Source organism: Pyxicephalus adspersus, chromosome Z (genome assembly GCF_032062135.1).
Source record: "Pyxicephalus adspersus chromosome Z, UCB_Pads_2.0, whole genome shotgun sequence".
Classification (NCBI taxonomy): Eukaryota; Metazoa; Chordata; class Amphibia; order Anura; family Pyxicephalidae; genus Pyxicephalus; species Pyxicephalus adspersus.
The window spans coordinates 10,127,242-10,142,706 of NC_092871.1; the positions used below are offsets into that span (position 1 = coordinate 10,127,242).

The 15,465-nt window shown below is 39.4% G+C and overlaps 1 protein-coding gene across 1 annotated transcript; it reads left to right on the forward strand.

Moving 5' to 3' along the window:
* Positions 1 to 923: 923 nt before the first annotated feature.
* Positions 924 to 14,889, forward strand: LOC140343443 (proteasome subunit beta type-7-like). Its single transcript, XM_072430120.1, has 8 exons — positions 924 to 1,214; positions 4,525 to 4,618; positions 4,710 to 4,807; positions 6,754 to 6,894; positions 7,434 to 7,549; positions 8,521 to 8,579; positions 11,360 to 11,511; positions 13,081 to 14,889. Exons 1-8 carry the CDS (start codon positions 1,150 to 1,152, stop codon positions 13,184 to 13,186), a joined length of 831 nt encoding a protein of 276 aa, XP_072286221.1. The 5' UTR covers positions 924 to 1,149; the 3' UTR covers positions 13,187 to 14,889.
* The last annotated feature ends 576 nt before the right edge of the window (positions 14,890 to 15,465 follow it).

A 15,465-nucleotide genomic window follows, 5' to 3' on the forward strand; every position in this document is an offset into this window, starting at 1 on the left:
ATGGAGTTTGCAGGTTCTTTGCCTGGGTTTCCTCCCGGTGTCCCGGTTTCCTCCCACATTCCAAAAACATTCAGTTAGGTTCATTGGCTTCCCCCCCCAAAATTGACTGTTGCTTAGACTGTGTTAATGACATATGACTATGGTAGGGACATTAGATTGTGAGCCCCTTTGAGAGACAGCTAATGACATGGCAATGGACATTGTACAGCGCTGTGTAATATGTTAGTGCTATATAAATACTGTAGTAATAAAAATTATACTAATAATAAAAGACACTCAAGCAATTATTCATTTTTTAAGTTGAGTTCAGCAATGGCAGCTCTCATATTATCCACAGACTTCCTATTAATTGTTGATCCTCCCAGCTTCAGAAACAAAATTGCTAGCAACTGAATGTAGTAATCGAAACAGCTATGTGATATAATTGTGGAGTTGCTTGCCTTATGCAGAATTCAGGATCCCATTGGAACCAATCAGCAATTGTCTTCTGTAGGTAAGAAAGATCTAAATGGATAAAAGGGTAAATCTGATTGGATGGCATGTGTTACAGGTTTTATTTTGATGCTGGTGATCATCTTGGGTAAAAATCTATCATGAGTACAGGTGTTCTATGATCTCAAAACTGACCCCAAACAGTTAAAATGACAATAACGTAGCAATAATATGCAGCTTTGGTGTCTCTTGTTTTATATATTGGGCCTTTTAGCATGCAGGTATTTGCATGGAGCAGCCAAGACATCAGAGAGAATCATTGTTGCAAATGGCATGGTAAGAGTTACAAAAGTTTGTTCCCCATCAGTGAAATCAGCACACAAAGCTTGTGATATGATAGCTTGAACGCTGCACTGCCTCCTATGTGTGACTGTGAATTTGTCTATCATGTGAATGGTAAGAAGGTGAAAGTGAAAGCATTAAAATCTAAAATCAGGAGGAGACAGGCAAGAGGGGACATTAATTAGAAGACGGGGTAAGAAAGTGAAGCTTTGTGGGGGGGACTCAAGCCAACAATAAGTGGGACAAAGCCAAGGATTGTATTCTAGAAAGATTTAGTAACAACTAAGGGAGAAGCTACAAAACATAAAGAAGTTATCGACAGGTAACTGTACCAAAGAAAACTTTATAGAGAAAACCGCACCCCATACTACCAAGATGTTCCCTACGCTCTCAAGATACGAACCCCAACAAGGAGGATTCAGCTTTGAGAACTGTCTCAGGTAAAGAATTCCTCAACTTACTCCTAAAAATGTATTTTATTTAGACGAGAAGTGCAATAACCAATCGATGATTTCTTTTCACTGTTCTGATTTCTTTAAACTCCTATAAAATAAAATCAAATTGCTGTGGGTCACGTTAGCCAGTGGCCACGCAAGCAAAATCAGGCCGATTGACACGACCTATGAATTCATGGATTATGATTTGATCAATTTGATATAAAAGTTGACGATCAATTGAAGTAAACAATTTTACTACAACACACCACAATCGTTTTTTTAATTGATGGAAAAGCAAATTGATCACTTTATATTCACCTATCAATCTCTCATTTAATTTATCATCAATCTCTCAATTATTAAAGATTGGCATATGTGTGCATGCTTTAAAATTTGACCCGAAAAGTCTTGCCATTTCGACTCCAAAGTTTACCGATCTGACTGATCAATGTTCTTTTGATTCTACACTTGATATGACTTTTGGTCAAACTAATTCATCTATATATAAAGTGACTGAACGGACTGTTTAATCGACAATGAAAATCATGCCATACGCTGATTGTTGTACCTATATGATATAATCCATAGGTGATATTTTTGTAGGCCTGATGAAGTTTTAGATTGCTGGGGATGCAAGGGGACTTGGTTGATAAATATATACACATAACTGATATAATGTTTGATAGAATTTCCATTCTCACCCAAATTGGTTGTAAATGGATATCAAACCGGGTGGAGCCCCCTAGACATGACTGTATTTTCGAGATTCTGGTCTATATAGGTTGGGATATATAAAGGCTCCTTTAAATGCTGCACCATGAACATAAGTATTTCTTATTTTTTCAGCAATATGTTACAAGTTTGTAAGGTCTCTGTAAATTTCGAATCCATGCGTACTAACAGACAGGATCAGACCCCACAATTAGAAAAGTATGCCTGGTGGTGGTTTTGCCTGATACAGGAAGGTCTAATGTCTGCGGGAATCATGCCCATTTTCATTGGGGTAATAAGATAAATCCTTGCCAGATTGTAATTGTTTTCACCTTGGTAAGTCATTATGTCTCTCCTTTATGGGTCCAAAGACCAAGCGTGAACAGGCAACCAAGGCTCCACCAATCCCTGAGTTCAATCAGCAAGACTTTGGTAGATTCAACCAGATTTTCCCATCCAACCAGTTTATGTCTTGCCCATAAAAAACAAAGACACAAGCTCAATTTTTTATGTATGTGCTGTGTTTGGCTTTATTATTATTATTATTATTATTTTACAAAAAAATATATAGACATAAAGTAACTCAGTAACTGATTCCCTGACCCCAGCTATACATGGCATGTCCATGCGCTCAGCAGACACCCCTGGGACAGATCAATTCCCAGCAGTGACTATTAGCCAAAAAAACAAAAAATCCTGCTGCTTGACTTTCTGCTTTTTGTATGTGACGTTTATTAATATTATTATACAGTATTTATATAGCACCAACATATTACATAGCATTGTACAATAAATAAGGGTTGCAAATCACAGACAGATACAAACAGTGATACGGGTGGAGAAGAGGACCCTGCCCGAAGAGCTTACAATCTAAGAGGTGGGGGAAGCAGCATACAATAGGAGGGGAGATATTTAATGGTGGGAAGTAGTGAGGGTTTAGGAAACAGAAGACAGGTAGGCGAGTTTGAAAAGATGGGGTTTGAGTGCTTTTTTAACTGTTTAGGGGTGTATGATGAATCCTTAGGTAACAAAAAATGATCTGGATGTCAACCAGCACTGCCAAAAGCAGCCCATATTCATCTAATGGTAGAGGTGAGATAACTTTAGAATAGCCACACACAAGCCAACAGTTGTCAGTAACACAACCTAACACACCATACACTGTGAACAGCTATCTGGCTGTGGAGGGATGGATCAGGGTGTGATAACAGCAGGAATTTGGCATGGAGTGCATTCAGTTGGCTTTTGACCCAGTCTCTGTTCACTGGTTGAATGAGCATTTTTGTTTTTGGCCATGGACAAGGCACAGACAATTCCTGAACCAATTTCATAAAAATTGTATAACCATTTATCAAAGTGAGAACAGTCACTTGGATAATTTGGGGGTCACTCCACGACAACCCCAACAAACCTCAACAATGGAGCTAATAGGGAAAGAGAAAAGTTCGATCTGAAACTAAACTGACTCTTCAGTTTTCAGTTTGATACATCTAGAAGAATGGATCACCCCTGGTTGAAGTTTCCACCACGTGAGACCAAATAGTGAATTCATTGCAACAGAGTCACTGCACAGCATAATGTAGAATGAAAGAAAGAGGCAGTATTTGGAGTCATTGCAGAGCTGTCCATCTAACAAGGAGCAATTTCTGACATAAGGGCCTCTTTATTGCACTGGTTCTGGTATAATCGGCCTGATTTATTAAAGTCTGGACAAGATAGACTATCATGGGAGAACCTGAGTAATCCAGCATACCTGAAAGTAATGTCTTAAAAACCATTTGACTGGATCCATTTCAGGTTTGTTGGATCACTCAGGTTCTGCCATAATAGTCTATCTTATTCAGTCTTGGAGAGCTTTAAAAAATCAGGCCATTTTTGTAGTGATTTCAGGCCTACAAAATGCAACGTTTATTACTAAGGACAAATACTTTCACTTTCATACCAACGCACTAGCTAGCCAACATTTGTTTTTCTTTTACAAAATACACCAGCAGATGTTGCTTCTGCAAAAATTGACTCTATTTGACTTCAAGGACTATAATCTATATATTGCCTATGTCCCCGACGGCCAACATTTAGAACCAAATATATTTGTCCATCCTTAGTTGGCCCTTTTTTGGAAGAAAAGAACTTTTTTAACCACTTTTTTTTAAAACACAACATAAAGGAAACCTAGACATGATGGGTTTCATATATCACAGATCAAAGAAGCACATTGGACAGAAGGAAGCACCTGCAGATCTGGATATGATACTATACTGATATGAAATGATAATTCAACTTTCATGTAAAAATATTGAATTGTAGACACTTACAAATGACTTTCTTGGAAAATGTAACACAAAGGTCCTAATTTATTAGCTCTCCAAGGCTGGAGAGGATACACTTCCAGCAAATCTGCAATGGGTCTGGTCCAGGATTTAAAACAATTTCCAGCACGTAGCAAATTACTTTGAAGAAATCCATTCCAGGCTTGCTGGATCACTCAGCTTTACTGATGAAAGTGTTTCATCTCCAGCCTAGGAGAGCTTTAATAAATCAGGCCCAAATAATTAAGGGTATGACTCACTTTTTTTTTTTTTTACTTTTCTTTAATTCTCAGAAATACCAACTTAGAGGCTCACTGTGCAAGCCATGGTCTGAGCCCCCCCAAAGCACGCAAGACAGGGACCACCATCGCAGGGCTCGTGTTCAAGGTAGGACCCCTCACATAGGAGTTCTCATACTGTGTGAGACTGTCAATGAATTGGTTTTACTTTAGAGTTTACTGTTTTTTAACCTTTTCAGGATGGAATCATTCTGGGAGCGGATAGGAGGGCCACTGACGACATGGTAGTGGCGGATAAGAACTGTGCCAAGATTCACTACATCACTGACAATATATAGTAAGAATTATGTTACCTCAATGTATTAGAAATAATTTTTGGGTGGAGTAGGGCAGGATATTATCCTCTGATAGACCTTTAGTACACTTGGGGGTAATGCAAAGGATACCCCCTATCATGGCAATGATTATTAGTGAGCAACATTTCTGCTTCTGGTACACTGCAGAAAAGTTACTTAGGCCCATGAAACTTGTAGCTCACCAGCAAAGCTGGAATGTCATAGTTGTACCAGAACAGATTGTAATTATAAGCATAGCATGCCATGTGACTGTTATGGGCCAGGCTATTTCATTGTGATTTTTTTTTTTCATGGCAGAAATTGCACTGCATAATGATTGTGGCATCACATTCCACCATACCTCATCCCAAATTTATATTTACCTGAATCCGACAACTGCTAAGTTTACCCCTTGTTGCTTAGCATTTATTAACTGCTTGGTATTTCTGCTCAAGAAGGTTCTCAGAGACCTCACTGGGGCCATCTTCTGAAGCTGGAGAAGAGATGAACCCTTAGAATTGTACAAGATTGGGCTATTTTGGGGCATAAGTGATGTAGGCCGTCAATTATTACCAAACCCCCACTGTTCCCCAAAGCACCTTTGTCCTGTGTTCCTGTGTATCTCACTAATGGCAGCAAAGAGCTATCACAGTTTTCCAAGTTACCCTATGGCCGGTGGAAGCAATGGCTGGTTATAGCGTCTCATTGCTAGGAAATGGCCCACCTTCTTGTGTGCCACTGGTGCCAAATTTGCATGCACAGACGGAGGTTGCTGCTTTGCCCTTTACCTGTCACAGCAGAAAGAAAAAGATGTGTAATGTCCATAGAGGCTTAAATTAGTAGACGATAGGTATGTGATTTTTTGGATTGGTGGGTAATGTTTGTTAAACGTATATGAAGGATTGGGTCAGGACATGTGTACAGGGAAGGGTAAGTTGTCACAGTTCTTCCATGCAGGCACGGTGATTATTGCTGGGGTAATTTTGTTACATTTGTCAAATAAATGAAAGGTATGACTTAATAACATATGCAGGGTTTTTATGGCTATGCCCCCCTGCAGGTGACACAGGGTTACATGGGGCGCAAAATCTAAGGCTACATACACACGTCAGATCATTCTCGTCCGATAATCGCCTTAGGGCAGTTATCGGACGAGAATCTGGCATGTGTACAGTGCTCATCCAACGTCCTTCATGAATCCGTCCTGACTGATCCACGCACGTTCGTAATACAAGTGAAGAGGAGGGGGTGCAGCCGGGTGCCGCTCTATAATTCTTCTCCCTTCCTTCCAATGAGCAAAACGGGCTGTATGTACAGCACTTGTTCATTCTTTTGTTGTTAGAAAGGATTGTGAAAAATCGTTTCCAACAATAATTATTCAATGTGTGTACGTAGCCTGTCTCCCAATCTTCATCAGAGCACCCATCAAGGGTGGATGGGTTGATGACCCTACTGGTCATTGCACTGTTTTGCCACAGGGTGAACACCAGGTTGCAGCCCCCAGGCTCTCTATCAGGGGCAAACAGACAAAAAATTGCTGGACAAGCAGCAGAAAGCAAGCTGAGCATCAGAGCCTAGAACTGGAGTGGTTTAAATAAGGCTAGCAGCCAATAGCAGAACAGGATTGAATCCAGGAACCAATCTGCTCATTAGCTGCAGCACATATTCCGAAATCCCCTTCAGCTGTGCACAGCTTCAGCATACATGCAGGGGATGCATGTATGGAAATTCACGACTAAAGGCAGGTGAGTGATGCTGCAGGTTGCTAAACAGACAATCTGCAGGCAGAGTGGTAACAGTTGTGCACCCAGGTTATGGAATATATATATATTTTATACCCAGCTTGGAAACACTACATGCAAGAAATGTTTGAGTAGCAAGAACAATAAACCCTTATGTAGATGGAGGTGCTCATTCATTCACTGGCCTTTTTTTTGTGTACTTGCAGTTGTTGTGGAGCTGGAGTGGCTGCTGATGCAGAATACCTGACTCAGCTTCTTTCCTCCAACCTGGAGCTCCATGCTCTCTCCACCGGGCGGCAGGTACGAGTGTGCACAGCCAATAGGATGCTGAAGCAGCTGTTGTACAGGTGAGACACCAATTGGAAGGGGGGAGAGAGTACAGTTTAAAATACTCCTTATTGGGTCATTTCTAAAGGCAGATGGCATAGTTAGGCAGTTTATATTATACCTAATGTTTTATATCTTTTTTTCTCTTGTGTACTCGTGACAACAAATTCTCAGAGCACTGTGGGACGGTTATCAAAGCTCTAGAAGACTGAAGAATAAGCTATCATTGGAGAACCTGGATGGTCCAGAAAACCTGGAATGGATTTTTAAGAAATAATTTGCTATATGTTGGCAAATGCTATTGATCTTGGACCAGAGCCATTCCAGGTTTTAGAATCACCCAGATTCTCCCATGATAGTCTATCTTCTCTAGTCTTGTAGAGCTTTAATAACAGATTTCCAAGAGGAAATTGTATGGCAATGCATTCAGTGTTCAAAACTATTCAAATTAAAGATATGGTCTTACAAGTGATTTACCTATACATAGGGACAATATTAGTGTTTTGTTGTGATTACAGGGACACTTTATATGCATTGAGTTTCTCTTTTCTCTTGCCAGATATCAAGGCCACATTGGAGCATCGATAATTACTGGAGGGGTGGATGTGCATGGCCCCCATCTCTACAGTGTCCACCCTCATGGATCCACAGACAAAACCCCATTCACGGCTCTAGGTAAACTAAATGATTGACAATATCTGCAAAAAAAAAAAAAAAAAAACAGAGCCCAACCAATCAAATATTAGGTATTACCAGTGGTGTGAGAGTTGCATTGACCAAAAGGGACCATTATGTGAATCACAGCCACAGCACAATATTTCCGTTGTTCTAATATATTTTATATGGTATTGTATATAGTTTCATGTATATGTTTATAGTTTTTTAGCTTTGAGATTGTTTTCTACAAGGACCCATTCAGATCCCTCTAGTATGATAATGTCCCAAAAAATGCACATTTCATCATTCATTACCACTACCATACACTTATTCTGGTTTAATTCATTCAAATAAGCTGAATTGAGTGATGTTTGCTGCATCGCCATCAATCAGGCTTTCCTTACATTTTATTGTGTGCGGAGAGAGGCAACTAAACGAATAAAAGGAATGGAGGAGCTCAGCTATGGAGAGAGATTAGCTGAAATGAATCTTTTCTTTCTTGAGAAGAGACGTTTAAGGGGGGATATGATTTCCCTTAAAAAAATAAATATGGTCAAGAAGGAGAACTCTCTTCCCAATTATTAAAGAACAAGGGGCGCTCTTTGCGTCTGGAGGAAAATACATATAGGCTCCAGAGAAGGAAGGGATTCTTCACTGTAAGGTCTGTGAAAATCTGGAATCGGCTCCCTCAGGAAGAAGTTTTTGCAAGTTCTATGGATTTCTTTAGGAAAAAGCTGGATGATTTCTAGAAGCACAGAATATAACTGGGGATTAAAGTGGTAAAGTAAAGATAACAGAGACTGTTGGTCCAGGGAACATCTGGATGTCTCATGAAATCAGGAAAGAATGATTTTCCCCTGTTGGAGAAAATTGAACCAGGGTTTATAAGGTTTTTTTGCACATTAAAAGGTTAGATAAGCCATATTCACACATTTTTCAATGCACCATAACATAGTGAAGGCCTCATCACATTTCTAACTTCTCTCCAGGATCCGGGCAAGCTGCAGCCATTGCTGTACTGGAAGATCTATTCAAACCCAACATGACGGTAAGAAGCCCACTCTAATAACAGACTTCCCCTATTTACACCCTTTTACTTTATTAAATATACAGTTGAAAGTGTTTGGTTAACTCTTTTTTGATAAATGCAAAAACACTTCCTGTTGATTGTGCCTAAATTCAAAGACAAAGAGGGGTAAAGTGCGCCTCTCCAATACCCTGAATGATCAATCTATGTCTAGGACAGGAAGTGTGTTACTAGCGAAAATATTACGTTAAAAGGAAAGAAAAATTTAAAAATAAACCAACAACCTAAGGACTGATAAGCTGCAATATATTGTATTGTATTTGTGAGACAAGATAGGTTTTAATATCTTTGGTTTTATATGGTGCCCAGGTCTACCAGTGCACAATCTGTTTTTGGTGCACGTAGTCACCTTTTTGTTTAGGAATGTAACTTTGACTTTGAAATATCACCATTTTCTCTAAGATTCTGAATTTATTGCAGCATATACTGCATATACTGAGCAATGAGCAGTTTGTACCTCTCAGGTCAGACTAAGTGACACCAACAATCTTCTTGTCTATATGTAAGGGTGACATTCTTCCCAATGGCCAGCAATGTAAGAGCCATTCTTCTCAGTGAACACCACACTAATTTACTGTAAGCTCTGGATATAGTAATTATAGTAGGGGGTCCCTAAAGACCTAAAAGTTATTTCAAGTAGGTGCCCCATGTTAAGAAGTTTGTAAAATACTGAGCTAGAGGTTGCTGGGGGTTCCTTGAGCAACAAATAGTTTAAAACTTTGGGTCAGTTTAAGTGACCCCAATGATCTTTTCGGCTATCTGTCCACTGACCACCACACTAATATACTGTCATCTGGGGATATAGGAATATTAGAAGAGGTTCCTTGAAGACCGGAATGGCTGTAGAAGGATATGAAGAATATGGCACTGATTTGGTATAACCCTGGTTAATTATTTCCAGACTGTGTCAGAGGGTTGGAGCTGAGATGGAAACTCATCTGCAGTTTTTCTGGCCCATCTGGATCAGATGGATAATAATAATAATAGTTAATAGATTTTAATAGTTAATTTATAACTAGCAATAAAGCCAGATGTATGCTGCTAATTTAACTAACTGACATGAGTGAATGCTATGCTAGTAGATGAAATTTTTAATTATTTTAGACCCTTGTGTAGACCCTTATCAGGGGTAGTGAAGTTAGGAGACAATTTATTAACAACTAATTAACGAGTATATATTTTTTAGAGAACTATGCCCAGCTACAATAGAAAATTCCTGAAAGGCAAAGCCAGATACTTTATAGATTAAATAGCTACTTCTCAACCTTAACAGTTGCCTATTGGCCTATCATGTTGTTGAGCAGCCTTGCTGACTATTTAGAATAGGAAGTATCAGACTTTGGCTGGTCACAATAGTTGTGAATTTGACCATACTACTGCAAGACTGTGTGATGAGTTTAAACTGTGCAGTCTAATCTTCGTCCTTGTATGCTGTAGATTTGGAATCATACTACCAGTATTGCAACTATCTTGGACCAAAGTTCCCACTCAAGCAATCCCAGTTGCTGGTATACTGAGGGCAATATTTGTTCCTAACACCTTGACAGACATATATCCAGTTTCCAACCATATAAAATAATCTAATTCACTGTATATCCTTTATTCTTCTATAACTACTTGGCACAATCTAATCCACAGTATATCCTTTATTCTTCTATAAATACTTGGCACAACAACTTTTGTCCAACACATTACTGAAGCTGATTAGGCGAAACGCTTTGAGTTACAGGACCTTTTATGACCAATTCAGTAATAACGGTCATATTTTCTAACCTCTGCATAGCAATTGGCTGTCTGGTTGTATTATTTTAACTCCATACCACTAATGAATGTTGAGATAAAATTTCTGCAATACCATGATGTAAATAAGTTCATTTTGATGTACACATTTTCCAATGAAATTTAATTCAAATTGTTTAGCCACAAATCCCCCATGTTTCTCTTCTTTACACATTTTTTGATGCACCAAGGGGAGGGCTAGATCTTTAAATATCCATTAGCACAAGTGAGAAAACCTATACCACATTATCTCTTGTTTGATCAATTACTCCTAGGCTTAGATGTTACCATGAGATCCCAGTGCTGGAGGGAAAAGTGCTAGCCACTTACACTACCATTCTGCCATGTCTCGACATTTTTTTTATTTGTTGCTCCCAATTAATTTTTACATGGAATGTTTTTTTGTTTTTTATTTGTTAAAATAAAAAATTGTCTTGTTTATCATCATTTCAAACCTGGCCAAATACGTTACAATGTAAAGGTTCAAACTTTCTTGGATCTACCAAGTTATGTAGTGCTGGGATCTACTGGATTTGGATTCAATGGATTATTCAGGTAGGTCCTTATGGTAAATCTAAAGGATATTGAACAGAGATTGCACAATTTTGTAATATTTATAGCCATTTGAAGCCAATGGTTGAGGCTCTTCTGGTCTCAAGATGAGACTATGGGCCACATTTAATAAAGCTCTTCAAGGCTGGAGTGGATATACTATCAGCAGTGAAGCTGGGTGATCCAGAAAACCTGGAATTTATTTCTTTAAAGTAATTTGCTATTTGCTAGCAAAGTTTTGAATCCTGGTCCAGATCCATTCCAGGTTTTCTGGATCACCCAGTTTCACTGATGAAAGTGTATCCTCTCCAGCCATGGAGAGCTTTATTAAATCAAGGCCAATGTGTGGAATGCAAAATATTGATACTATGTAGGTAAGAGAAATAACATTTTTCTTTCATCTGTCTCAGGAGGAAGAGGGAAAGAAGCTGGTCATGGAAGCCATAACGGCCGGCATTACTTGTGACCTTGGCTCTGGAAGCGGAGTGGATCTGTGTGTGATTACACAAGAAGGAGGACAAGTACTGAGACCATACACTGAAACAGAGACCAAAGGAAAGAGGTAATGTGACCATAAAATCTCCTCTGTCAGATTCACAGTTCTTAGTGTTACTCTAGATTATTCTCCACCATGGTTCTGCAGAACCTTAAAGTTCCTCCAGAGGTTCCTAGAGCTCCCTTGTGCTTTGGCAGATTGACCTCCCATGTGATGGAGACCTCAAAGTTTCATGGACAATACCCCTTGGCAGAGTCATTAGCATTATTATTAATATTACACATTGTTTTTATAGTGCCAACATATTATGCAGCGCTGTACAAAGTCGATAATCATGTCACTAGCTGTCTCCCAAAGGAGCTCACAATCAAATGTCCCTACCATAGTCATATGTCTTTACTACAGTCTAAGGTTAATATTGGGGGAAGCCAATTAACCTAACTGCATGTTTAAGCTTGACACCAAATCCCTTTTTAACTCTCTATAAGGGAGAATTCCTCCCACCGACCACCAATGCAATGCATTTTTTTCCACTGACCTTTTATGTTTTTAATAGGCAACCTGAAAATATTTCCAGGGTTCGTCAGGGGTAAAAAAAGTTGAGAAAGGCTGACAAACTTTTTAAAGACATTTGTATTACAAAGCAACTGTAAAGCAAATGATGATTTTGTGTAAGATTGTTTATAGGGAAACTAAAGTCACACTCTCCATATTTGTGATTTAGGCTGGTGGGTATTGCAGAAAAGGGACAGGTCATCCTCCTACAATAACTGATCTTATCTACCTGAGCACGGCCCTGCTGTCAAATTTTGCTGAGCTGCACATGCTCAGCTCAGTGTTGGATGCCAGGGACACCTGGTATTCCCGACATGCCTTGTATGTGCCAATAATGAATGAACTCCAGTGTGCCTGCACAGGATTTATGTCATCCTATTATGGCCAAATAAGCCTGCATACACACGTTCAATAATTATTGTTGGAAAGGATCTTTCGTGATCGTTTCCAACAATAAAAGACTGCACGATGCATGAACGAGCGTTGTACATTCAGCACCGTTCTGCTCAATGGAGAGGGGAGGGGGAGAACAACTGAGCGGCACCCCGCTGCGCTCTCTCGCCTTCACTTGTATTACTATCTTTCATCGTTCCTTGATCCACCAGGACGGATCCATGAACAACGTTGGACGAGTGCTGTACAAACACCACATTCTTGTCATATATCAGAGGATTATTGGACAAGAATCAACTGATGTTTGTACGTAGCCTAAGATGGCCAAGGATCATGAAGAAAAAAGATGGCGGCGCCCTGTAATAGAACAGAGATAGGTGAGTAGTGCAGACATATGAATGAAATGGATATAAAGTAACAATAATAGAATTAATAATGTAACTTTGTATCTCAGAAGCTTGGCCCGGCTGTTACATTCACTCAGCAAGTTCCGGCTGTCATTTTGACAGCTTGGTATCTCTGGTAAAAAAAAAAGGTGAGGGGAGTACAAGCAGGAGCAGGGTGTGCTAGGTGTGTCCCGTGTACTCTGATGAAATCTGACTCATTTTTAAGCTTGCTATTTTTCCAGTAAATACGACACAAATGTCTCCCCTGTTCCTGATATTATCTTTCCTTCTCTATTTCCAGATTTCAATCTTATCGCTATGCTCCAGGAACAACACCAGTGCTGAAGGAAACTGTAACTCAGTACGAGCTGATTGAGGAAATTGTTCAAGAGATGGATACAGAATAAACCAGACAAACACAGGATCATTGCTAAATAAAACTCAGATATTTTAGAAATCCTAGCAGCCAATATTACAAGAAAGTCCAGTCCAGGAAAATCTTTTATTTCTATAAAACAAAAAAGAAGGGTAGAGAACCTGTCAGGCTTTTATTGCCATTTGTATCATTATAAGGAAGATTTCCCCTTACACCTGCCTGGACAGGAAGTGTTCGGAAATTTATCCAATGGGGATATAGACAAAACTACATTTTATTAGATTTGAGGAAAGGGTAGAAATTTTGATATGGGTATTGTTTATTGAATATTGATATTGTTATTGTAAATGTTATCCTAACGTTGACTGTGCCTTCCTGTGAAAACCTTATCCCTAATCCAAGCATGGACAGGAAGTTGGGGAAAATCTCTGCAATAGAGTCATAGGTGGAAAAAAAAAACCCATACAAATGGTACTCATCTAACCTACACCATTCAAAAATTAAAAAAAATGGCTGGGTCCGACTTTCTTTATCAACTTCAAGCAGATATAAAGCACTCAAATTAATGCAGCTCTGTAATCATTAATAGATATTTTTTTAAAAACAATCAGTACCTAAACTTTAGCTGGTATCAGCTTCTTACAGTCTCTGTACAGTACAGCTTGAGTGCGAGAAGAAGAAGCAAGGAATAAGCAATAACATTGTGTGCTGATAAGAAGAGAAGCAAAGAGTTCATCACTGTGCTGCTTCTCCTATCACTATCCAGTCTCAGGCTGGGGTGGGTTCAGTATGACCTGGGCTTAAAGGAAATGATTGAGAATATCTAGTGGTAGAAAAAATGTATAACATGGTAAAGATCTGGGTTGCAGGTGAAAGTAGATCACTTACAAGCTTGTTTTACAATTGTATTTTACAATAGTACATTCCATATGGTGTAATGTGACACCTAAACAAATCTTAATGATTCACCTGGCCACTGGTGTCTTCTAAGCTGTTTGACGGCTTAAAGCTAATGGATACGATCTCCAAATGGGACACAAAGTACCAATGGGCTTTCCAGGGAGGTGAACAAAACTAGAAGCCTTCAGTCTCATGCAGACGTCTGACTTTAGATGATGAACAAGAGGCGGGAGGAGGAACTAGCTGCACCACACTGTGCTCTGCTCTTTAGGAGTGGTTGTTCCCAATCAGTTGTTTATCATTCTACTATAATGGATTGATGAACGATGTCAGGGGACCTCTGTACACTTCAGATTTTTGCCGGAGATGAGCACTACCGTTTATCTCAGGTTACTATTAGGTACCACTATGTAGGTAGCTTTACACTGTATGTATGAATCTGAAAAACTTCTCAATCAAACTGGATCTCCTTTAATTTTAGATTAATTATTTCAGTTCCTGCAGGTTTGGATGTTGCATTTAATTGGTGAATACACTGACTGTCAATCATATCAGGCTCTGAAATAAATACATCTGTGCTACCCAAAGCATACTATCAGATTTCAGTTACTATCCTTGCACTCATTACAATTTACAAACTTGCTGTGAATATTACAAACCCAATGGCTGTATAATAAACGACAACTCGGACATCTGACCATCAATCCCCTACTTACTGTACGCTGATAGAAGCTTCGTGATCGGGGAGAGGGGTTGGCTTGCTTCCTTTCTTTTCTTGTGCAAATGTGACATTTCCTGCAAGAATAAAAATAATAAAGTGAACGCTGATCTTGACTGTGCTATTATATTGTATCTATGTAATGAGATGTATTTATAAAGCAGGGAATCTGACATTCCCTCAAACATTCCCTCGTGGGATTCTTCCAAATCCATGTGTTTCAATGGTAGTCATTGATTCCCAGGAGGTAATGTTTGAGGGAATGTCAGATTCTCTGATTTATAAATACAGCCCTATGTGTTGCAGTGTGAAGATTTATTTCATTCTGAGGCCAATGTGAATTTTACAATCATCCAGAGAAGGATGCTCTACATTGCAGGGTGCAGTGACACTCATAGGGACTCAGACAACAAATCTTTAAACCCGAACCAGAGACACAATGCGCACCTGATACCTCTACCAGCTGTGCACTGCAGAATGTGATTCTGCTGTACTTGTCAGGTTAAAGCTTGACTCCTGAAATTTAAGGAATAGGGGGAATTACCAAACTTCTTCCTTACTCTTCCCCAAGCCAGAGCTCCTCTCCACTTTCCAACATTCCCGGTCTGTAGTCAGGACCTCTGCATCCTCATACACAATGCAATGCTGGTTGTGCACAGTGCATGGTGATGTCAGAGAGCTGCATTGGTCAT

Bases quoted from the DNA above. Each gene is read 5' to 3' on its own strand.
- LOC140343443 (XM_072430120.1), top strand. From the start codon at position 1,150: ATGTTCCCTACGCTCTCAAGATACGAACCCCAACAAGGAGGATTCAGC. The intron at 4,619-4,709 runs GTAGGACCCCTC...TAACCTTTTCAG, and splicing joins TCGCAGGGCTCGTGTTCAAG to GATGGAATCATTCTGGGAGC. The intron at 6,895-7,433 runs GTGAGACACCAA...TTCTCTTGCCAG, and splicing joins CTGAAGCAGCTGTTGTACAG to ATATCAAGGCCACATTGGAG.